The following is a 19046-nucleotide window of genomic DNA, read 5'->3' as shown; positions in this document are numbered from 1 at the left end:
GAACCCCGGGGCGGGCTCGCGAGTGTGGCAGCCCTCCCTGCCGCTGCGATCCCCAAACCACTGACAGTCCCGACGGGGAGCCTGGCTTGGACTTTTTTCTTCTTAATTTTTTTTTCTTTTTCCTCAGTAAGAGCAGAAAGTGCAGCAGAGGGATTTGGGGCTGGAAGCCGGGCGTGCCGGGGGATGAGGTGAGTGCTGGGAGTGGAAAAAGCTGGTGCTGTACCCCCGAGGATGCTCCTCGGGTGCTTTTAAGCACAGGTTGGACAAGACCTGGTTGGGGTTAGCCTGGGAAGGAGCAGTCCTTCACCCGGCCGGGGCATGGACGCCTGCAGAAGGCTCTTCCCCTTCCTCCGGCATGTCTCTGCTCAGCTGCCAGTGTGTAAATACCAAGGGAGCCTGTTTCGGGGATGCAGGAGGATCTGGGAGCCACTGCCGGCAGGGCGGGGCATTAGTGCAGAGGGCTGGCAGTGCGCAGGGGAAGGGGGGACGGGCAGGGGAATGGGGGGCAGGCAGCCCTGCCGGCAGCACGTGGTGTGGGCAGACACTCGTTTCCCGGGTGGGACAATCCTGGCAGCGGCTTTGCTGGTGTCAGAGGGAGGACGGAAAGTTGCGAGCAGGGGGAGCTGGGTGAGAGTGAGCGGTGGAAGTGGGTTTTCAGCAGCTGGCTGGTCTCATCTTCTTCCCCAAGCTTGCAGGCCTGGAGCTCCCAGTGTTTGGGATTACGTCTCTGACAGCGGAGTAATCACCCTTGGGACTGAACCAGAGCAGTCGGGCGCTGTGGAGGCCGTTGGACACCTCTTTGCAGGGCTCCTAGCAAGTCACTGGCAGCAGCAGCAAGATCCCAGAGCCCAGGAATGAGGTACCCCTAAAGAGCCCTCAGCCCCACAAGGGCATCACCCCCAAAATGAACTGGATATGCTGCCTCCAGCCTGGAGAGATGGGGCTTTGCTTTTCTGCTTGGAGGCATCTTGGGTGACTGGGAAAAACCGTCCCCAGGGAGCTGCTGCTTTGCTGATGGCATGGCAGGGAGGCAGGGCAAGGAGCGGGGCAGAACAGGACAGCGGGGCTGGCCGAGGGGCAAGCCAAGGTGCATGCAGTCCCATTCCTGGAAGCCGTGCTGGGTCCGTCTTGCATGAACCGGGGATTTCCGAGCCCCAGGCAAGGCGGGGGAAGCACCAGGGTGGCCTCCTGCTGGCAGCTGGCAGCTGCCCCCAGCTGGGGCGCGGGGACTGAGTCCTGCTGCTGCTTCGGAGGTGGCTGCTCTGCAGACGGGTGCTCGGGGGCTGCCTTGGAGGATGCTCGCACCTCTCGTGGGTCTCCATGGCACCGAGGGGGTTTGCACAAGGAGGGTTTGGCAGCAGGGAGATGCTACTGAGAGCTCAGGGCTTCTCTGCAGCTCCCCCAGCCCACGTGCTGGGCCTTGATCCCTCTCCCAGCATCTTGTCTTGGCTCGTTTCCTGGAATTTTCTATCGTTTGGGTTATATTTGGGATTGGCAGCCAATAACCCCGTTTCTCACGGACAGCCCAGCTGGGGCTTGGCTCCAGCAGGAAGCACAGAGGAAGCAGGGCCAGCGCCCCGAGACCGTGCTCCCCAGCATCCTCCTTCTGCAACCCACCTTCCTTGGACCATTAAAACTAGGCATGGCTATTGCGAAGGCTGGAAAAGAGGGCTACATTCCCTCTCTAGGAGCCCTATATGCCCCCAGCCCGTGGCTAGATTTGGGCTGGGGTGGCTGCAGTGCAAGGGGTGCTTGGGAGAGGCAGCTTTGGCCTTTGGGGCGCTTCTGATGTACTTTCGAGTCCACCAAGAAGAAACCTTGTTGCAAAGATGCTCTAGGACAGATTGAAAACCAGACTTTGCAACAGCATTTCTCTGGGGCTTGAAGGGAAGCTCAGAGACAGGGCTGTCAAGTCAGCAGCCAGACAGTAACGCTTCCTAGAGCAGCGAAAAGCCAGCCGAGCCCCGGGGCCAGCTGGTTTCTGGTCAGACTGTCCATCTGTGGCTGCCTGGCTGTTTCGGGGCTCTGGCAGACGGTGGCTGAGCTGATGCCTGCCCTGCTCCTCTGCCGGGGACAGGGCAGGATGGGACTTTTACCGCTGCCTGTGGTGGGCAGAAGGGAATCCCATAAAGCAGGTAAGCAGAAGTAGGCATCTGGGCAGCCAAAGGCAAGATCCCCCTGGGGAAGCCTGAGGGGGCTATGCAGAGCTGCTAGTATTTAGCCTACACTTTGGTCTATGGTGCCTGGAGCGGCACGGATCTGCGCTCTCCCTCCATGGCCTCTTCCCAAAGCAGCGGGAACCAGTCTCCCTGCGGATTTGCCTGCGGCATTGGACCCCTCGTGCTCCCCGGCGTTGCACTGCCGGCGAGGGTTGGAGCGTGCTGCTAAAGCGGCCGCCTGCTGTTTCGAGTCAGATGCTTGTGTGAGTGTGTAACCGTCTCAGGCCGGATCCAGAGAGGATGCGCTCGGCACCAGAGCTGCAGGAGGTGCTGGCGTCGAAGCCTTCCTCTCCCCTTACCCTCCACGATCATTAATGCTTCCCACGGGGACTTGCAAAGCACTTTTCCCCTGAAGCCTTTGCTTTTGCAGCCCTTAATATAAAGGCAGTCTAGGGAGGGAGAGGAGTTTTGAAATTGGGGAAACTGAGGCAGGGAGCACAGGACCGTCCCCGGTGCCCATCACCCTGGCGACCGGCAGTGTGTCTACCTGATCCTTCCTGCTGGGTTTCTGACTAAAGCTTATTTGGGGTCAAAACTGGAGGTTTTTGTTGGTGACCTTGCCTTGCGCCTGCAAGGACTGTGAGGGAGGAAGCCCCCCTCCCACCGCTCTGCCTGCTTTCCCCTTTTGTTTTGCCAGTTTCTAACCAGACCTTTCAGAGTTGTTTTTAATTTACAACAAAGCGTTCGCCTTGCCATGTTCCTCTATGGTTTTCAAATGATAAAAAAAGAAGAAAAAAAAAAAGCTTAAGTAAAAAACCAAAACAGCCCTCAAATCTGAAATTAGTGGCTTAGTTTGACCCTGAACTTACATCCCCCCATCCAGTTCATTTCCTTTCGTCTCTGGACCTGCCAGCAGTCTAGGAAATCAGTTTTTCACATGTCTCTGCCTGCTACGTCCCTGGCAGCGGCTCTGCCTTGCCCTTGCAGAGCTTAACCCTGCGTTTATCTGGTTCTTGCTAAACCCAACCGAGTTTCGCTTCTGCTGCCGCTGGTAAAAACAGGGGCAGGACTGAAGCCAGCAGCTTTTGCAGCCATGGACGGGGTTTTGCGTCTGCTCAGTGGGTTTGAAGCCAGCCCTCTGCAAAGCCGAGGCTATTTTGGGCGTGCGGATGGGGGTGAGCACTGAGCACACCACGGCGTGGATGTCCCATGGGAAGCAGTGGCCTCTTTCCGCCCGGCAGCTTCGTTCATCCTCCTCCAGTCGTCCTCAGTGGGGACATGGGGTGACAGCGGGGAAAGTCTCTGGCTCCATGGCCACCTGCTTCACTCCCCATCTGCTCCCGGGAGCAAGACGAGGTTTGATTTGGGGGTTTGCAGATACTTCAGAAAGGGATGTGTGAACCCCCGGGGTGCTGGCACCACCCTGTGATGGGAACTGCGGCATGGTGAAGTGGGGTTGCAGCCCTTGCCAAAGGCCCCTCTCGGGGAAGCTTTGATTTTGCACATGGGAACCAAAGGCAGAAACCTGCAGGTTGTCGCTGCGGCGCCAGTCCAGGCCGGCAGCGGGATGTGTACGGTCATGTCGTAGGAAGCTGCTGTCTAAGCTTGTTGAATGGCAGCTCGCCTTCGGATTTCCCAAAACGGGCAGTGCGAGTGGCGATTTGGACTTGGACGGGTCTCCTGTCCCACCCCAAGCCCCAACGGACCACAGCCTGATTTCTAGGAACACGACAGCCCTGAATGTCGGGCCTAGCTGAACTCCGCACCGCAGCTAAACCTTGGAAGATCTCCCATTTTCTGTCTCTTTATGTGGACCTGTCCCAAGTACTCAGGCAGTGATGGAAGAGCACCGGCTGAATTGGATGCACAAAGGTGCATCTGGTCTTGCGTTCGCTGCTGATGCCCTTTTCCACCAGTTAGACTCAGGATGTGTCTGGGTCCATTCCCAAAGGACTTTGCCTTTCTCCCCAGAAAGTGGGGCCAGGTGCTGGGTCCCTGCCCGAGGGGAAACTGAGGCATTGGTGACTTTGCAGAGCCTGTTGGCTCCGAGCTGGTATGTCCCATCTCAGTGCCCCAGCTGCAAGAGCCATAGGTGGTATTTCAAGCCTCAGTCCTGGCCTCCATGCAGCTCCCTCCCTACGCTGCTCACATCCTTCCCTGCACATTAATTTCTCTGGGCAGAAAGCTTTGGAGCGAGGTAGAGAAGAAATCTGGTTTTTGGCCTGGCGCCTCTCCCTGCTTCTTTGGGTCGTAAATCCCAGGATGTGTTTTTGGCTTTGTGTTAAATTTAATTTCTGGAGAACATTTTTCTCCAGTAAGGATTCGCAAGGCCTTTTAGTGACTTGGTAATTTGGTAGTGATGCTGGCGAGGATCCTGAAAGCAAAACCACTCCTGTTATTCCAGCGTGCGCTGCTGCCCAGGGAGCAGAGAGGCTGCGGTGCCGTGCCAGCATCCCCCAGGCTCAGGGGACAGGTCTGCTCCGAGCACTTCGGCAGCAACGGGTTTTGCTCCCCCCCTTCCTGGGAATCTCTAACAGATGCATGGTAGGAAAACACCTGGCAGATGTTTAGCAGGTTTGTTGCTCTTTTTTTTTATTTTTTTTTTTTCTTACCTGGTTATTTTTTTTTTTTTCTTTCTCATTCTTAAATTTACCTCTTAACCAACAGGCCAGATTCTCACATGATGGTTTCAGTGCCGGCAGATTTTTAGCAGGTTTTTTTCTTTTTTTTTTTTTTTTTTTTTTTTTTTAGAACCGGTGTTTTATTAGAATGGTACTGAAGCATTCCCACCTGCCTGATGAGTGAGAGCAGCTTGCAGGGTAACACAGAGATCCAGTTGTGGATGATGCAGAGATGCAGTTGTGGAATGAGTTATAGGGCAGTAGGATGGCTTCGGGAGATGAGATGCAGAGTTTACTTCCCAGTGAGTGATTCAATATTTGTAGCGGACTTTCAATGTGAGGCACAGGAACACGGGAACCCCACCATGTTCATGGAGAACAGATTTCACTGCTGATGGCGCCTGCAAGCGATGTGTTTGATGTGGTATCATCTGCCAGGGTGGCTTCTCATCACCCCGGAACAAACATGGCCTCTGCCTGGAAGAGCCTGCAAACAGCAGTAGCTCCTGGAGCTGAGCGAATGGAGCCAAGGCTAGCAGAAACGGCAACATGGAGAAATGTCTGTTGGCACAACCTGCATTGCTGAAATCCCAGGGAAACCTCCTGGGTTAGATCCCAGTCCCTGCTTGTATTGACATTAACCCAGAGGGACTGTGTGACCTGGTGGCTTCAGTCCAGTCTAACACGGGGATAACAAATCTGTTCATCCTCCATTTACCCGGCAAAGGGATCGAGGACACGGGCTTGGTGTGGTGCTGTGTGATGCCCATCCAGCCCTGCGGGAGGGCAGTCACTGGGTTTTATTTGGGTGCTGGGCAAAGGGGCTGCTCAGCTTTGTTGGGGGTTGTGGTCTGGCTGAGGACGGGGATGAGGGAGCTGCAGGACGGATTAGTGGGTGCTGCATCATCCCCATCCTGGGAAGCTGCCAAGTGTCAGACGGGGAAATCCTGACTTCTCATTAGGTGCACGATTGTTTATTTTTGCTCATTTGAATGGTCTTTATGTTTCAGCCAGAGCCCTCTGCCGCTGGCTGGTGACAGGAGAGAGAGAGAGGAAAAATAATCCACGTATGAAGGCAGGGACAGTGGCAGGGCAGGGACAGCCCCATGTCCTGGCTTGCTGGCAGAGCCAGTTAGTGTCAAGTGCTTTGGGGGGGCAAAAGCACCAGAGGCGCTGCTGGCCCCCTCCCTTCCACGCTGGCTGCAGGGCCAGGCACTGCTCAGCCCCATCATGTCTACCTCCATACAGGCAGACCCTGCTGGATGCCTCATCCCAAAGGGAAGCCCGGCACTTCCTACGTTACTAGATTAGGATCCCTATTGCAGTAGTTACATACATATACATACATATATATTTATATATATTTTAGAAACTGTTATGCATTAGCAAACTCCCCAAGAAGCTTTTTTTAGAGGTGTTATCAACAGAATGAAAGCTTTTGGCTGAAAGCTGTCTTTTTAATGATGAACGTGCATCCAGGTTTGGCTTGGGCACCATTCCCTCCTGCTCGTGACTTTGGGTAAGTCACTTCCCTTTTCCGTGACTCTTTTTCTTCCTTTTTTTTTTTTTTTTTAACTCTTTCTCCATCTCCTCCCATCAGGGGGAGGCTGTTGGATGACCTTCTCTTCCCTAAGCCTCAGCAAAGCATTTAGCACAAGGGGGCCTTGATCTCACTGGTAATGAGCACAGGTAACTAAATGCACAAGCGTATTTCAGCCTGTCTGGGACAGCCTGGGATGGATGGGATTTCCACGGGAGCTTCAGGGAGGAAAAGAAAAAAAGGGAAATACTGCAGCCCTCGTCTGTGCTGCTATCCTCGGGCAGGAAGGGGTGAGCTCAGCGCTTTGCCAAGCTGTGACTTCCAGACCGAGTCACCCGGAGCATCGGCTCGCCATCCCAACTGCTCCTGTGTGCGTTGTGTGCATGCCTGGAGGGCCGGCCGCATCCTGGCACGTCGCATTGCTCTGCTGGGCTGCCGTTTCCCTTCTTCGGATGCAGGTTTTGTTCTTTTGAACAAACACACAGGGCAGAACAACAAAAATAATCCCCCCTTTTCCCATTGATCTCGGCGCTGAGGCTGTGTGAACCAGCAGCCAGCTGCGGTCGCAGCGAAGTCCCCAGGGCATCACTCGCCAGCCGCCGCGGCAGGGTCAGGGGTTATTTGTACTGAGAAATCCCTGGGAAAGAGACGCTTCCCCTTTGCTAGAAGAGGAAAGGGCCACCAGGTTGGGACTGTCCGGGCTGGTGAGCTCCACTGATACCGTGGCTCTCGCTTTATTGCAGCAGTTATTCATAAAAGTCCTGGAGGTAAGAGGCTGGGTGGAGCCCAATGAGCTCCCGGCGTGCTCAGGAGGGAGGAGAGGCTCTGTCTGCCATCGAGCTTTGCATGGGGCACACGCAGCAGTGCTGGCCCTCTCCAGTGCTGGGAGCTGCTGTGTGAGGTGGCAGCAGCTGTTCCAGGTCACCTTAGTGAGCGTAGAAGGGCCAGGAGCTCACCCCAAATCTCTCTCCTCATGTGCTGACACAGCAGTGGGGCCAGCCAGCATCCTGGTGTGAATTCATCCTTGCAAGCGTGCCCACGCATGCAGCTGCCTTCATAGGTGACCAAAATTTCTCTTTCTCCTCCCAGAAACCTCCACCCCTGAAGACCCCAGCCTTGGGTTTCACGTTGTGCCAAGCCTCTGCCCTCACCCTGGCTGGCCCTGCCCATGATGGCGTTGTGTCTCAAGCAAGTCTTCAACAAAGACAAAACGTTTCGTCCCCGAAAGAAGTTTGAGCCGGGCACCCAGCGCTTCGAGCTGTACAAGAAAGCCCAGGCCTCCCTCAAGTCTGGGCTGGACCTCAAAGCGGTGGTGCAGCTGCCTCCTGGTGAGAGCATCAATGACTGGATCGCTGTGCATGTGGTGGACTTCTTCAACCGCATCAACCTCATCTACGGCACCATGTCGGAGTACTGCACGGAGAAGAGTTGCCCCATCATGTCGGGCGGGCTCAAGTATGAGTACAGGTGGCAGGATGATAGCAAGTACAAGAAGCCGACCAAGCTGTCGGCCCCGCAGTACATGTGTATGCTGATGGACTGGATCGAGATGCTCATTAACAACGAGGACGTCTTCCCCACCAGGATAGGTGAGTGTGCTCTGGTTCTTTGCGGGAAGGCTGGGGTTGTAACTGGTGCAAGTTCCCAGCCATTCGTTGCACCTGAGGGTTGGCATGGCTGAACTTTGCGATCCCAAGGATCGCAGCCTTTCCTGTTACAGGTGTTCCGCAGTGTCCATCGCACACCCCCTTGCTGCAAATTGAGCTTGGGATTCCTTGTCCGGCTCCTAGGGGATGTGGAAAACAATGTTGTTTGTTTCTGTGCTTGAACTTTTTCCACATGTTCTGTGACTGTGAGAAATGAGGACTGGTAGGTCATCAGCTCCCTTGCCCTTCCTCAAGGAGCTGAGCCTCAGGGCTAGTTAGAGGTGGTCATCACATCCCTACAGCGTACTCCTCTCTTGACTAACCAACTCCATTTCTTTCTGGTTTTCCAGGTAGGTTCATGCTCCCAAGGTCTAACCCTCGTCCCACCTTGCTGCTCCACTTCTCAGCTCCTTTCCTTCTCTGCTAATTCATCTCAGCCCTGATTATACATCACATCTTGCTATTTAGCTGAGGCATCGCCCAAGCAGAGATGCCTGCTGCAGGATCTGGCCTTTCCATCTGCCAACCCCCAGCGTGTACGATGCATCCCTTCAAAAAGTTTGGCCTCAGGAGCTTGCAGCAGCTGCCAAAGGGAAGACAGCTTGCAAAATAACCCCTCTGCTGCTGACCTGCAGCGCTTGGCAGCTGCTGGGGCTGATAGTAGCCCTGCTACTTAGCTGCTTTCTTGTAGTTTGGGGAGATGAGTTCATGGGTTGGAGCTGATGCGTTGAGTGGTGGGGCTGCCAGAGCCTCAGGTTGCACCATGGAGTGGTTGCTTTTCAGATGAAATGCAAAGCTGCTTGAATGTAAAAGAAGATTTAAGGAGCTTCGGGGGGAAGCACCTGGCTTTGCAAGACTTCTTGACCTTCTTTGTTTTCCCAAGTAGCACAGCTGACAGAGCCATATGAAATCAGTGCAGTTTAGGCTCAGGATTTTCATTAATACACTGGGAAACATTGAAGAAAATAGCCTGTGTGGGATTACTGGCTGTCACTAACTGTTGTAGCCCTGTTTGGCTGTGCTGTAGCATCTAGTTGTGTGTCTTTTTTTGGGAAAGTCTCCGGCCCTTGGAGGCTCAGAGGGGTCGCGGCTTTCTGCAAGCGAGAGGGAGGCAGCGCCTGCAGGCTGGTTGTGCCAAACCCTTAATTTCAGCCTTCTGGGATGGGGTGACTCCCCAGACCCCTGGTCTGACCTGGCTGCACTGGCTATGCCTGGGGTGAGGGTGGCACAACCTGCTTTCTGGGGGTCCCTTTTTCTCTCCCTCCATCACCTGAAGCCAAGACCTGCCTTCTTCCCCTTGCTAGTGGTCTGAGTAGCGCAGTGTCGGATCCTCATGCTGGAGGACAGGCAGACAGGCTGCCTTCAGGGCATGTGGGGGAGCCAGCCCTTGGGATTCACCAGGGGCATTGGCTGCACCATGGAGGCATCCCTCCCTCATGGACTCAGTGGGCTCCACACATCCCGGTGGACAGAGGAGGCTGGAAGTGTGTGGCTGGCTGACAGTGACGGTGCAGGATGCTCCGTGCTGGCAGCCCCAGCTCTGCTGAGGACAACAACGTCCCTGTTGATTCTGGCTGCAGCTGGGCACAGGCTCGCTGCTGCCAAGGGGTGAAACGGCAGCCACAGGGTACAGGCTGGATCTTCCATTTTCCAAGGTGGCTTGTTCCCAAGGAGAAGCTCTGCGTGCTGTTAAAAGCAGGGGCGCAGACATGGATTTACTCCATTTTCCCTCTGGCCAGAAAGGAGAGTGTCCTGGTCCAACTTCATGCCTTTTCAGGTAGGATTTGGGATGTGATGCTGCTTGAAAGCTGCTCTGGGGAGTCAGGGCTACAGGGCCTCTTAACACTGCAGAAAGCAGGCAGCCACGGAGGGATGGCGGCATCGCAGCACCCTCCACTCTCCCACATCTCTCTCATAGGTGCAAAAACCAAGTACAGTCATGTCCCTGCTAGTTTTCACCCTGTCCCTGGCACTTCTCCCTCTGAGGTGTAACAGATCCCAATGTGAGGAGGGACGGCTGGTGCCTCTGGTTTCCACTTCTCCTTTCGTTTTGGCCCAGGGGTGGTTCTGGGTGGGATCCAGGCTGGCTGCAGGCGGTTGTGGGACAAACCCATTTTTTTCTCTTCCAAAGCCATTCCCAGTGTCTCTCTTCCAAGCCCCTTTCTTGGGGGGGGGACGCCCTCATGCCCTTGAGTGACCAGTCCCCTTGCTGGTGTGTCTTGGTGCTTCTGGCCTCACACATGTAAAAGGGAACTTAGCCTGAGATCTCACTTTAAAACGTATGAAAGGTGGTTGTTGTCGGCAGGAGGAGGAGGGAGCCAGTGGCAGTTTGTCATCAGCATGTCCCCAATTAACTGCCTTTCACTGGCCTGCCTTGTGCGCCGGGTAATTGCTCGGCAGCTCTGGCATTTCAGAGGATGGAGGTGTTTGGCCGAAGGGAAATGTCACATCCGCCCGTTCCTGACGGGCTGTTCCTCATCGGCGTGCCGGATGATGGGGGAGGCTGGGGGGACGCACAGCGGGGAGGGACACAGGGCTTGGGGACAGCAGCCAGGGCGAGCAAACAGGATGCTCGGCCTCCCTCCTAAAGAGCCAGCCCCTTGGGAAAAGACCCAGGACAAGGCGAATAAGGCACTGAGAGGACACAAGGGAGATGTGAGCTGTTTTAAGGAGGGGGAGAAATCTGACAAGGTGATGGAGGGAAAAATAAATTTCAAGCTTTGGGTTTGAGGTGAGGCTCTTTAATATTAGTAGTAGAGGTGGGATTTAGCATGAAGGTTTGTTCCACTCCTGCTCGCACTGGAGAGGTCCACTGGCACAGCCGACCACCATCTCAGCAGGCGTTTCATGAGCTGTGTGCATCTCAGCTTTCCCTCCTGGCCCCTCTTTGCCACGTGCAATAAAACTGTCCCAGCACAAAGATTTCCCTGGCTAAGGCCACCTGACCGCAGACAAAAGACTTTTTTTTTTTCTTTTTTTAGAAACAGCAAGTGTTCCCCAAACTTGCTAACGTTGCCTGAGGCTAACCTCAGCATCCCTCTCCATCCAAAAGCTACAAAGCCTGAAGCAGCACATGATTTAGCAGGGCTCACTCAGTCATGGCTGTCCTGACAGTTAAGGGGGAGGTATTTCATGGGTCAGAGTGGGGAAATCCTTCACCCTGGGGTGAGAGGCTCAGCTGCAAATGAGCAGAGATGGTTCACTGGCTTGTGGGCTCACAGGGCCCTTTGGCATCATGGGGGAGACCTTGGCTGGGGTAAATGGGCACAACTCCAGTGACCGGAGCAGAGCTGGGCTGATTTGCACCACTAAAGCATCTGGTCCTTCGGCATGTGTCAGAGCTGTAGAATTGGGAGGGGAGCAGAGCGACCTGGCTGACAAACACCTTCGGTTTAGCCAAACTGTGTGATGCAGAGCTTGTGCTGGCTCTGCAGCAAGACCCGAGGGGCAGCTGACATCGGAAACGGCAGCAAGGGAGCCCGACGCCAGCAGGCAGCTTGTGACCTGGCAGAGTTAACCAGCAGGACTGCAGCCCTCGGATGGCATGCTTGCACCAGTAGAAAATCCCTATGGTGGTTTAATGGGGCCGGGGGGGCTGCCAAGCCCTCTGTGTACCACAGCAAGGGTTGGGGGGAGGGGATGATACTGCATCTTCCCCATCCCCAGGGAAATCCACCTACAGGCTTTGCTGTATAATCCTTCCTCTGGCGTGGAAACCTGTTTGTCTGCCTGTCAAGATGAGACAAATCCCTGCATGGGGTGAGCTATGCCAACCTGATCGCTATAAATCTACAGCAGCAGCAGCAGCTTTCCCAGATGATCCGTATCAGTTTGCATGTGCTAGCGCTCTGTTTCCACTCTTCCAACCAGTGTAGCTGTCTTGAAAAATACATTTAAATGGAGAATAAGCATTCTTCCCATGCAGGGAGAAGAATAAATGATTCTACAGGTGTATTTTTACCAGCTGGTAAAACTATATAGATTTCTTCAATGAGTGGCCACATGAACAAATTACCACCTGGAAAATATTGTCTCCTCCCAGTAATTGTTCTGCCCCGTGGTGCCTGGTTTTAGGGAGCTGCTGCTGGGCGGTAGTGTGCTGGGGAGGAGGGTTGGGTGGATGGGGTTTGCAGGGCCCGTGGCAGTCGGCTGCACCGGCACCCGTCAGCAGGCCACCAGGCTGCAGGTTGCACAAGGCTAGGCGTCCTACATCAGCACCACTGCGGCTGCTGAAACCTCTCCATTATTAAATCAGTGCAGACGCAGGGTTTGGACCAGACCCAGCGCCGGAAACACCCTGCGCTCTCTGCCAAATGTGCCTGTGGCTCTGAAGAGCATCAGTCACAGGAGATTTTGGAACAGTTCTTGGAAAGCTTTTCAAAACTCAAGCTCTGCCATTCAACTGTGGTCCCAAAACAATTATAAAAAACAGAGAAAACTTGGTGTGAAATTATCCAATACTTTCTCCCCATAACAACAGGAGAAAAATGTTCAGAATTCAGCTAATTATTGTCATTCTCTCAGCTGGCTATTTTTTACATGATTTGTCTTTTTTTCTGCCTATTTTCTTCCAAAATTAACATCACGCCAGCTTGCAGCTGCCATCATGCCATTAGTTTTAAATGGGGCTTTCACGACTTATTTTTAGGAAAAAATGAATCACCGAACACCACGGTGGCCAAAATGGAATTGAGAAATAATAACAACAACAATAATTCATCATGTAGTTCATTGAATTACTGTTTTTGTAGAGGAAAAAAATACAATTGCCAAGAAGCAAAATAGCTTCCCAGTACTGATTCATCATGAAAAAATTGAATCGGCTGGACCACGAGGGTTAGGGATGGGAGAGATGGCAGGAAAGATCCAAGAGCCATTCGCAGTCCCTTACTGTAAACGCAGGCACTTTGTTACCTCTCATTTTCATTTCCTTTTACACATGGTCCCACATGGTTTCCTTATGTTTTGAAGCAATCGGCACAGAGTGGGGAAAACAGATTTCTTCAAGCATTAAATCACATCTTGGGGTTTTCAAGCAAAACATCCAAGATAAAATGAAGGTGCTAATTCATTTCAGGGCTGTGAGTCAGACCACTCGCCAGAGCCCTGGCTGCGTTGCAGTGGGTGAAATTGTACCTGCTGTACTTACATCTTTTGCCCTGGCTTGGAGCATGAGTAAGATTCTCCCTTTTCTGCCGCTGTGGATGGCTGCTCTGCTCCACTCCTCCTGGGATCGGGCTGTCTTTCCGCCCTGAGACAGGCGATGCTCCCAGCCGCCGGCTGTCTGGTCTGTGTGCAGCGTCTGGGTAGCGCATGCCTTTGATCATGGGTAGAGAAAAAAAGCTGACCTTGTGTATAAATGTTTTTCCCAGCATCTGAGCGAGCTCACATTGCATCCCGTGGTCCCCGCCTCGTCGCTCATCATGTAAGAGTCAGAGGGGGGCTAGATTGTGGATTTGTGGCTGCTTCCTCCAAGGTTGCTGGATGGTGAGCACCAGTGATTTAAATGTAAAGGTAATTTCAACGCCTTTAAATCAGCCCAGATGAGTTTTGTGGTGTTTTGCTGTCCCTTAGGGCAGCTGGGACCAGCATCAGTGGGACATGCTGGGATGGCACTGCTGGGTTGCCATGTGTAGGGCTGGGGAGGGTGAAGCAAACCCAAGAAATATCACAGTGCCAGGGTGGTTTGTCAAAACTTGGGGCTCCATCCTGACTTTCCCCTGGCCCGCCACGCTCCTGCTAATGGGTCATCTCAGCCATGCAGAGTCAGTCCCACCAGCCTCTTCCCTTCGTCTCACCAAGCTGCTACTCCTGCTGGTTCATGCCACCATGCACCACCTCAGAGATGGAGAGAGTCCCCCAAGCAAGGGCCACCACTGCCCCATTCCCAAGTGCTGCTTATTGGCGCACTGGCCACTAATGGGGTCTCTCTGCCGCTGGCTGTAATGCTGATCTGCCTGGCCCAGCCTGGCAGGGAGGTGGGACCCACAGCGGGAGCAGGGTGCTGCCCCACATGCTTGGGGAATGGGCCCTGTTGCTCTCTGCTTGCTGTCACAGTGACCCCTCCTAGCAGCCAGGATGGCTTCAACATGAACGTATGGGGGCCTGGCTGCTCGGTTTAAAGCTAAACATCTGCAAAGGCAGGATAGATGCGTGGCCAGTGCCAAGATCCCTATTCCAGGGCTTTCCCCTTGCTGGGATGTGCTGGCTGCAATGCGTGCCTGGCTGCAGGGAGGAGGCACAACCTGCTCTCGCTGTGTCCCCTCGTGTGCTCGAGAGGATGTCACATGCGTTATCTGCTGGACAGCTGCTGCGCCGGCAGCCCTGACCCAGGGCAAGCTGTATTTATGCCAGATCTTTCTGCTGCTCTCCCCGGATTGGTCAGATGCAGCTTTTACTGGAGAGCCCTTTGCTTTCAGCTCTTGGCAAGGGGATGGGGAATTTCTCCAGCTCCTCGCCAGTGTGGCCAGTGCCTGCTGGGGCTGCTGTGGGTTGCTTTCCAAGTCACTGGAGATCAGCAGCAAGGCACAACTGCTGCTGGTGGAGGCAACCTGCTTATCAGATATCTGCTCTGCTTCCTTCCCAGGGGGAAGCGCTTTGATCAACTGGCGCAGGCCCCCATGCCAGACGCAGGGTCCAGTCAAGCATCCATAGCCTGTATTGAGGGTCCTGGCACAGAAGGTGCAGATGTGGCTGCAGCACAGGCAGAGGAAGCAGGACCTGATGGCCCAGGGTTGTGCCCTGTGCTGCTGGGGCTGCCCGTGCCTCCCTGGGCATGTGTGCGAGTGAGAGGGGTGATGCGGGGAGAAAGAGCCAGAGTCAGACCCCAGTGATCCCTGGACCCAAAGGACCATAGTGGGTGGTGGTGTCATGACACGGTAGGGTGATGTGTGACCTGTAGAAGTTCATTAGTGACAGCCAGCCACCACTACAGCCTGGCCGTGTCTGGAGGGTATGGCCACACACTGACACCTTGTGATGGACACAAAGAAGAGCAGCCCAGCTTCACCTCCCGGGAGCTGATGCTGCTGCTGGATTCATGTGAAAGCACAGTGGTGGGGTAGCCCAGAAGGGTACTTGTAGGTCCTGGCAGCTTGATTATATCTTTCCAGGCATCATTAGGTATAGGTTAGTTCAACAGCTCCCATAATTGCTGACGGCTACGAGATTTGGACTAGATGACCTTTAAAGGTCCCTTCCAACCCAAACTATTCTATGATTCTGATTCTATGATTTATGCTAAACGTCTGTTCCCTGATGCAAGAGCTGCTTTTGGAGAACCCAGGATGTAGCTGGAGGTGTCTCCCCTCTAAGTCTCTCAGCTGCCAGGATGTCCATGAAGACTTGCTGGTAACTGATTTATAGGACAAGATGGTTCCTGGCTAACCTCAGGACAAAAGTGGTGGAAAGCCACTTGTCACTCTCTGCAAGCTCTGGAGGTGGCTCATCTAACAACAGCAGTATCTGGATCATAGATGCTATCAGCCCTGGGAGTCTGAGATCCTTTTGATCTGCTGTTCACTGCCTGACCTTATTTCTTTCTCAGCTCAGGACTGGGTTGAGGTTTGCTGCTTTCCTTCACTATCACTCTTCACAGTTTGGCGATAAACTCCCGGTGGCTGGTCGGGTCTGATTTCTTCCTCGCTGCCTGCTTTGACCAAGGGAGGCACTAGGCAAGTGGGATGGGTGACAAACTGGAGGTAACAAATGCGTTGCTGTCTGCCTGCTGGCACCTTGCTGAGTTCCTGGCAGCGACTGCTCGCCTCTGGTCCCAGGGAGACAGGCTGTTCAGAACAGTGTGTATTCCCCTGCCGGGGCCCGGCAATGTGTGCTCATCAGAAATTACTTACTGTGATGAATTTTTCTTTATTAAAAAAAAATGTCCCTTGACTGGTTCTTCAAAGCTTCTCTGCAGGGTCCACCCTAATGGCATGTCTGAGTCCTCAGCTGGGTGATTAAGGCTTTTATTTGCTCAGCAAATTCTCACTCAGTGCAAAAAGCTCAAATGAAGCCGTTGATAAAGCACCGTGTCCCTCCTGACTGCAGGGAAACCCGGAGATCTCTCTCTGATTCCTGCCCTTATCAGACTGGCAGGCAAGGAGAGCTACGCAGTCAAGGGTGCAGGGCAGAAGCAGATCTCCAGTACCTTCTCTAAGCTGCTGGCATGGGGAGAGCCTGGTTATACTTTGCCACATGTGAACAACTTTCCCAGAAAGTCCTAACAGGATCTGTTAGAGATGGCAGTGCAATGGGTCATGCCAAGGTCCCTGCTGTGGGAGCAGCCCTGGGGCTGCAGCGTGCTTGTGGTTATGCAGAGCAGTGGCCGTGAATCAGTCTCAAAACCATCTCTCTGTGTTTGTGTGATGCTGAGCCGAGATACGTGTCCTCCTCCAAGCGGTGGCTGGGACATCCACGTGTGGCACAAGCACACGCGCTTCTGCCCTGCCCGTCGCACCCACACTGTGCACGAAGCGAAGTGAGACTGGGCTGGGCTGAGGGTGACTGTTTTAGACCAAATATCATTTTCTGTTACGAGTGCTGCGATACTGAACCCAGCACCCGCTGAACCCTGGCCATTGAAAACACAGGCTCCACGCATGATGTTGGAGGGTCAGATCCTTTGTGTTTGCCACCCACGGAGGAGAGGGGCATGACACTGCTGCTGGGAAACAAAACTGCCAGGAGCCTTTAGGAAAAATAGTTTAATTGCCTAGCGAGGCTGATGAGAAAGATTCAAAGATAAAATTACCATTTTTAATTTTTTTAGCTAAGAGGTTTGCTGCTTTCCACAGCGCAAAATATGTGAGCTGGCCATGGTTGAGCGAAGATTATTTGGAAAGATTTTTAAGAGGTTATGTGCTGCATCAATAAGAAGCTAAGGGAGGAGGCTGGTACAACCGTGGGAAGGGAGGTTTTTATTTTGTTCTTTGCAAATTTGCAAATTTGCATTGAATTGCTCAGGGGAGAGAAAGAAGCTTCAGGAAAACAAATTCCAGTTGTTTCATTTTCCTCCTCCCAAAAAATATGTTCGGGGTTTCAAAGTCAAGTTTCCTTTAGAGATATACCCCAAGCTTGCTGACACTGACTGTATCACACCTCTGAGATTTTCACTGTGATAGCAGTGCATTTAGACAAGGATGGAATTGTAGAGTATGAAATTGTGTCCTTGTGTGGGACAAGGCTAAAAGTATAGAGCAATATGTGGTGGGTCCTGTTCTTTAACAACCTGGGAGGACATCTCAGGAGGGAGCATCATACAGGTGCAATGAAATTACAACCTAAGCATCATTAAGATGGGCAGTTTTCTTCCTGTTTTAATGAGACATTTGTTTGAAACAAGGATCAGGAAAAAAGGTAGAAACCCCACCTGTTTCTGTTGATGCATCAGAAGTGATGTTTGAGGGTGTGAAGGAAGGAAAACAGTATGAACCATGCTTTTGATTCAGAGGACCAGGGAAGGTACTTTGTCTGCTGGGAGGAGGTTTAGTTTTGTTCATGGACCTGGGTAAATACAATTTGACTTTTGCTGTGCCTGCACAGGCTTGCAGGGGAACGGCAGGGAGACAGGGCAGAAGGATCCTCTGCCAGATTGCTCTGGATAGAGCCAGATGTGGAGAGACGTGGCCTCCTCTACTGGATGAGAAATTTTCTCTCCTAGGGCTACTCCCCAAATCCTCAGACCATGCCTGTGTGAAATTGCTAGCTGGGCAATGAGGAAGTATGTGGGGAGAGCTAGATGGCACATTGCCCCGGTGTAGCTGTCACTCTTGACATTAGCCAAGGGAGTCCTTCCTCATCATCCACAACTGCCTGTTAAGCATGACAGTGACATTTAAACACTAGCTGGTTTTTTTGGAAACAGTCAAATGGCTTCCAACTTGCTTCTGCTTTGCAGGTGTTCCCTTCCCCAGGCAGTTCCAGCAAGTATGCACTAAGATCCTCACCCGCCTCTTCCGTGTCTTTGTCCATGTCTACATCCACCACTTTGACAGCATCATCAACATGGGTGCTGAGGCTCACGTCAACACCTGCTACAAGCACTTTTACTACTTCATCAGGGAGTTCAGCCTCGTTGACCATCGGGAGCTGGAGCCTTTGGTAAGGATGCCCCAGGGATGGGGAGGTGGAAGGGGTGAGAGTGGCATGGGCTGAACACAGCACTGGTAGATTCAGGTGGGGCCTGGACTCTGAGCAGTGCAGTCACCCTCTCTGGACTCTTTCAGCCACCCTACCTCAGAAGCACACCCATGTTTTCTGTCCTGTAACCATCAGCCTTAGTGCTCTGAGAGAGAACTTCCCAGCAACACTGAGGGAAGCCCTTTACCCTTTGAAAACCCTCCTTAAACTTAGCTTCTGCTGCTATGTCTATGAATCGCTCTTCAGTATCCTCAGGACCACCGTAACATAGTGTCCCTCTGTACTGTCTTAGTAGCTCTAATGCAATTTGCACATCAAAGTGTTTCCAGCCAGTTGTGTCCACATGGCCTTCAGAGGTCAGATTTGAGCCCAACTCTTCTCTCCACAGTCTTGAGTTTTCCTATTAGCAGACTAAGGTCCCTGCTTGAGATCCTGGCGTGAATTACAATGAGGCTGCAAGAAGGCAAGCCCCAATAGGACATGCAGCTCCAGACAACAGCTATAGAGGCCAAGCTGGACAGGCCTCGCTGGAGCTCCAAGTTTCTCTGCAGCCTCCCTTGGGAAGCAATTAGCCAGGCAGAGAGTGAGAGTCCTTGAAAACAGCAGGACTGGTGGGAAGCAGAGGCCAGACAGCCCGGGCACATAAACTAGAAAATGCACATAGTTAGTTTTGTAAGAGAAGCAAGTGTGTCACAGGCAAGGTTGAGTGTGGTCTGACCTAGGGAGGACACGTTGCAATGGGGAGAAGAATTAACAGGGAACCCAGTAGTTAGCACGCTGTGATAAGGGCTGGGCTGCAGAAAAGGCCGTATCCAGCAGCAGAGAGCCAGGGAAGTCCAAGAGGATCTAATCCCAGAGAGACAAAGAGCTGAGAAAAGTCCCAGCATGAGCTGCCTGTTAGGAGTATTGGGGGCGGGGGGTGGGGGGAATGCCCCTGTCCCTA

The 19046-nt window shown here is 53.2% G+C and overlaps 1 protein-coding gene across 1 annotated transcript in view; it reads left to right on the top strand.

The window, feature by feature from the left end:
* The first annotated feature begins 7488 nt into the window (after positions 1–7488).
* The window catches only part of MOB3C (MOB kinase activator 3C), a 15866-nt gene continuing 4308 nt past the window's right edge, over positions 7489–19046 (top strand). The window contains exons 1-2 of the mRNA XM_009287334.1: positions 7489–7909; positions 17862–18064. Of these exons, the coding sequence (XP_009285609.1) occupies positions 7489–7909; positions 17862–18064 (624 nt within the window). The remainder of the gene's footprint in view (positions 7910–17861; positions 18065–19046) is intronic.

The sequence above is a fragment of the Aptenodytes forsteri genome, unplaced genomic scaffold (assembly GCF_000699145.1).
Source record: "Aptenodytes forsteri isolate BGI_AS27 unplaced genomic scaffold, ASM69914v1 Scaffold119, whole genome shotgun sequence".
NCBI classification, from domain to species: domain Eukaryota; kingdom Metazoa; phylum Chordata; class Aves; order Sphenisciformes; family Spheniscidae; genus Aptenodytes; species Aptenodytes forsteri.
The sequence above is the reverse complement of the archived record's forward strand: the minus strand, read 5'-3'. Positions and strand labels throughout refer to the sequence as shown.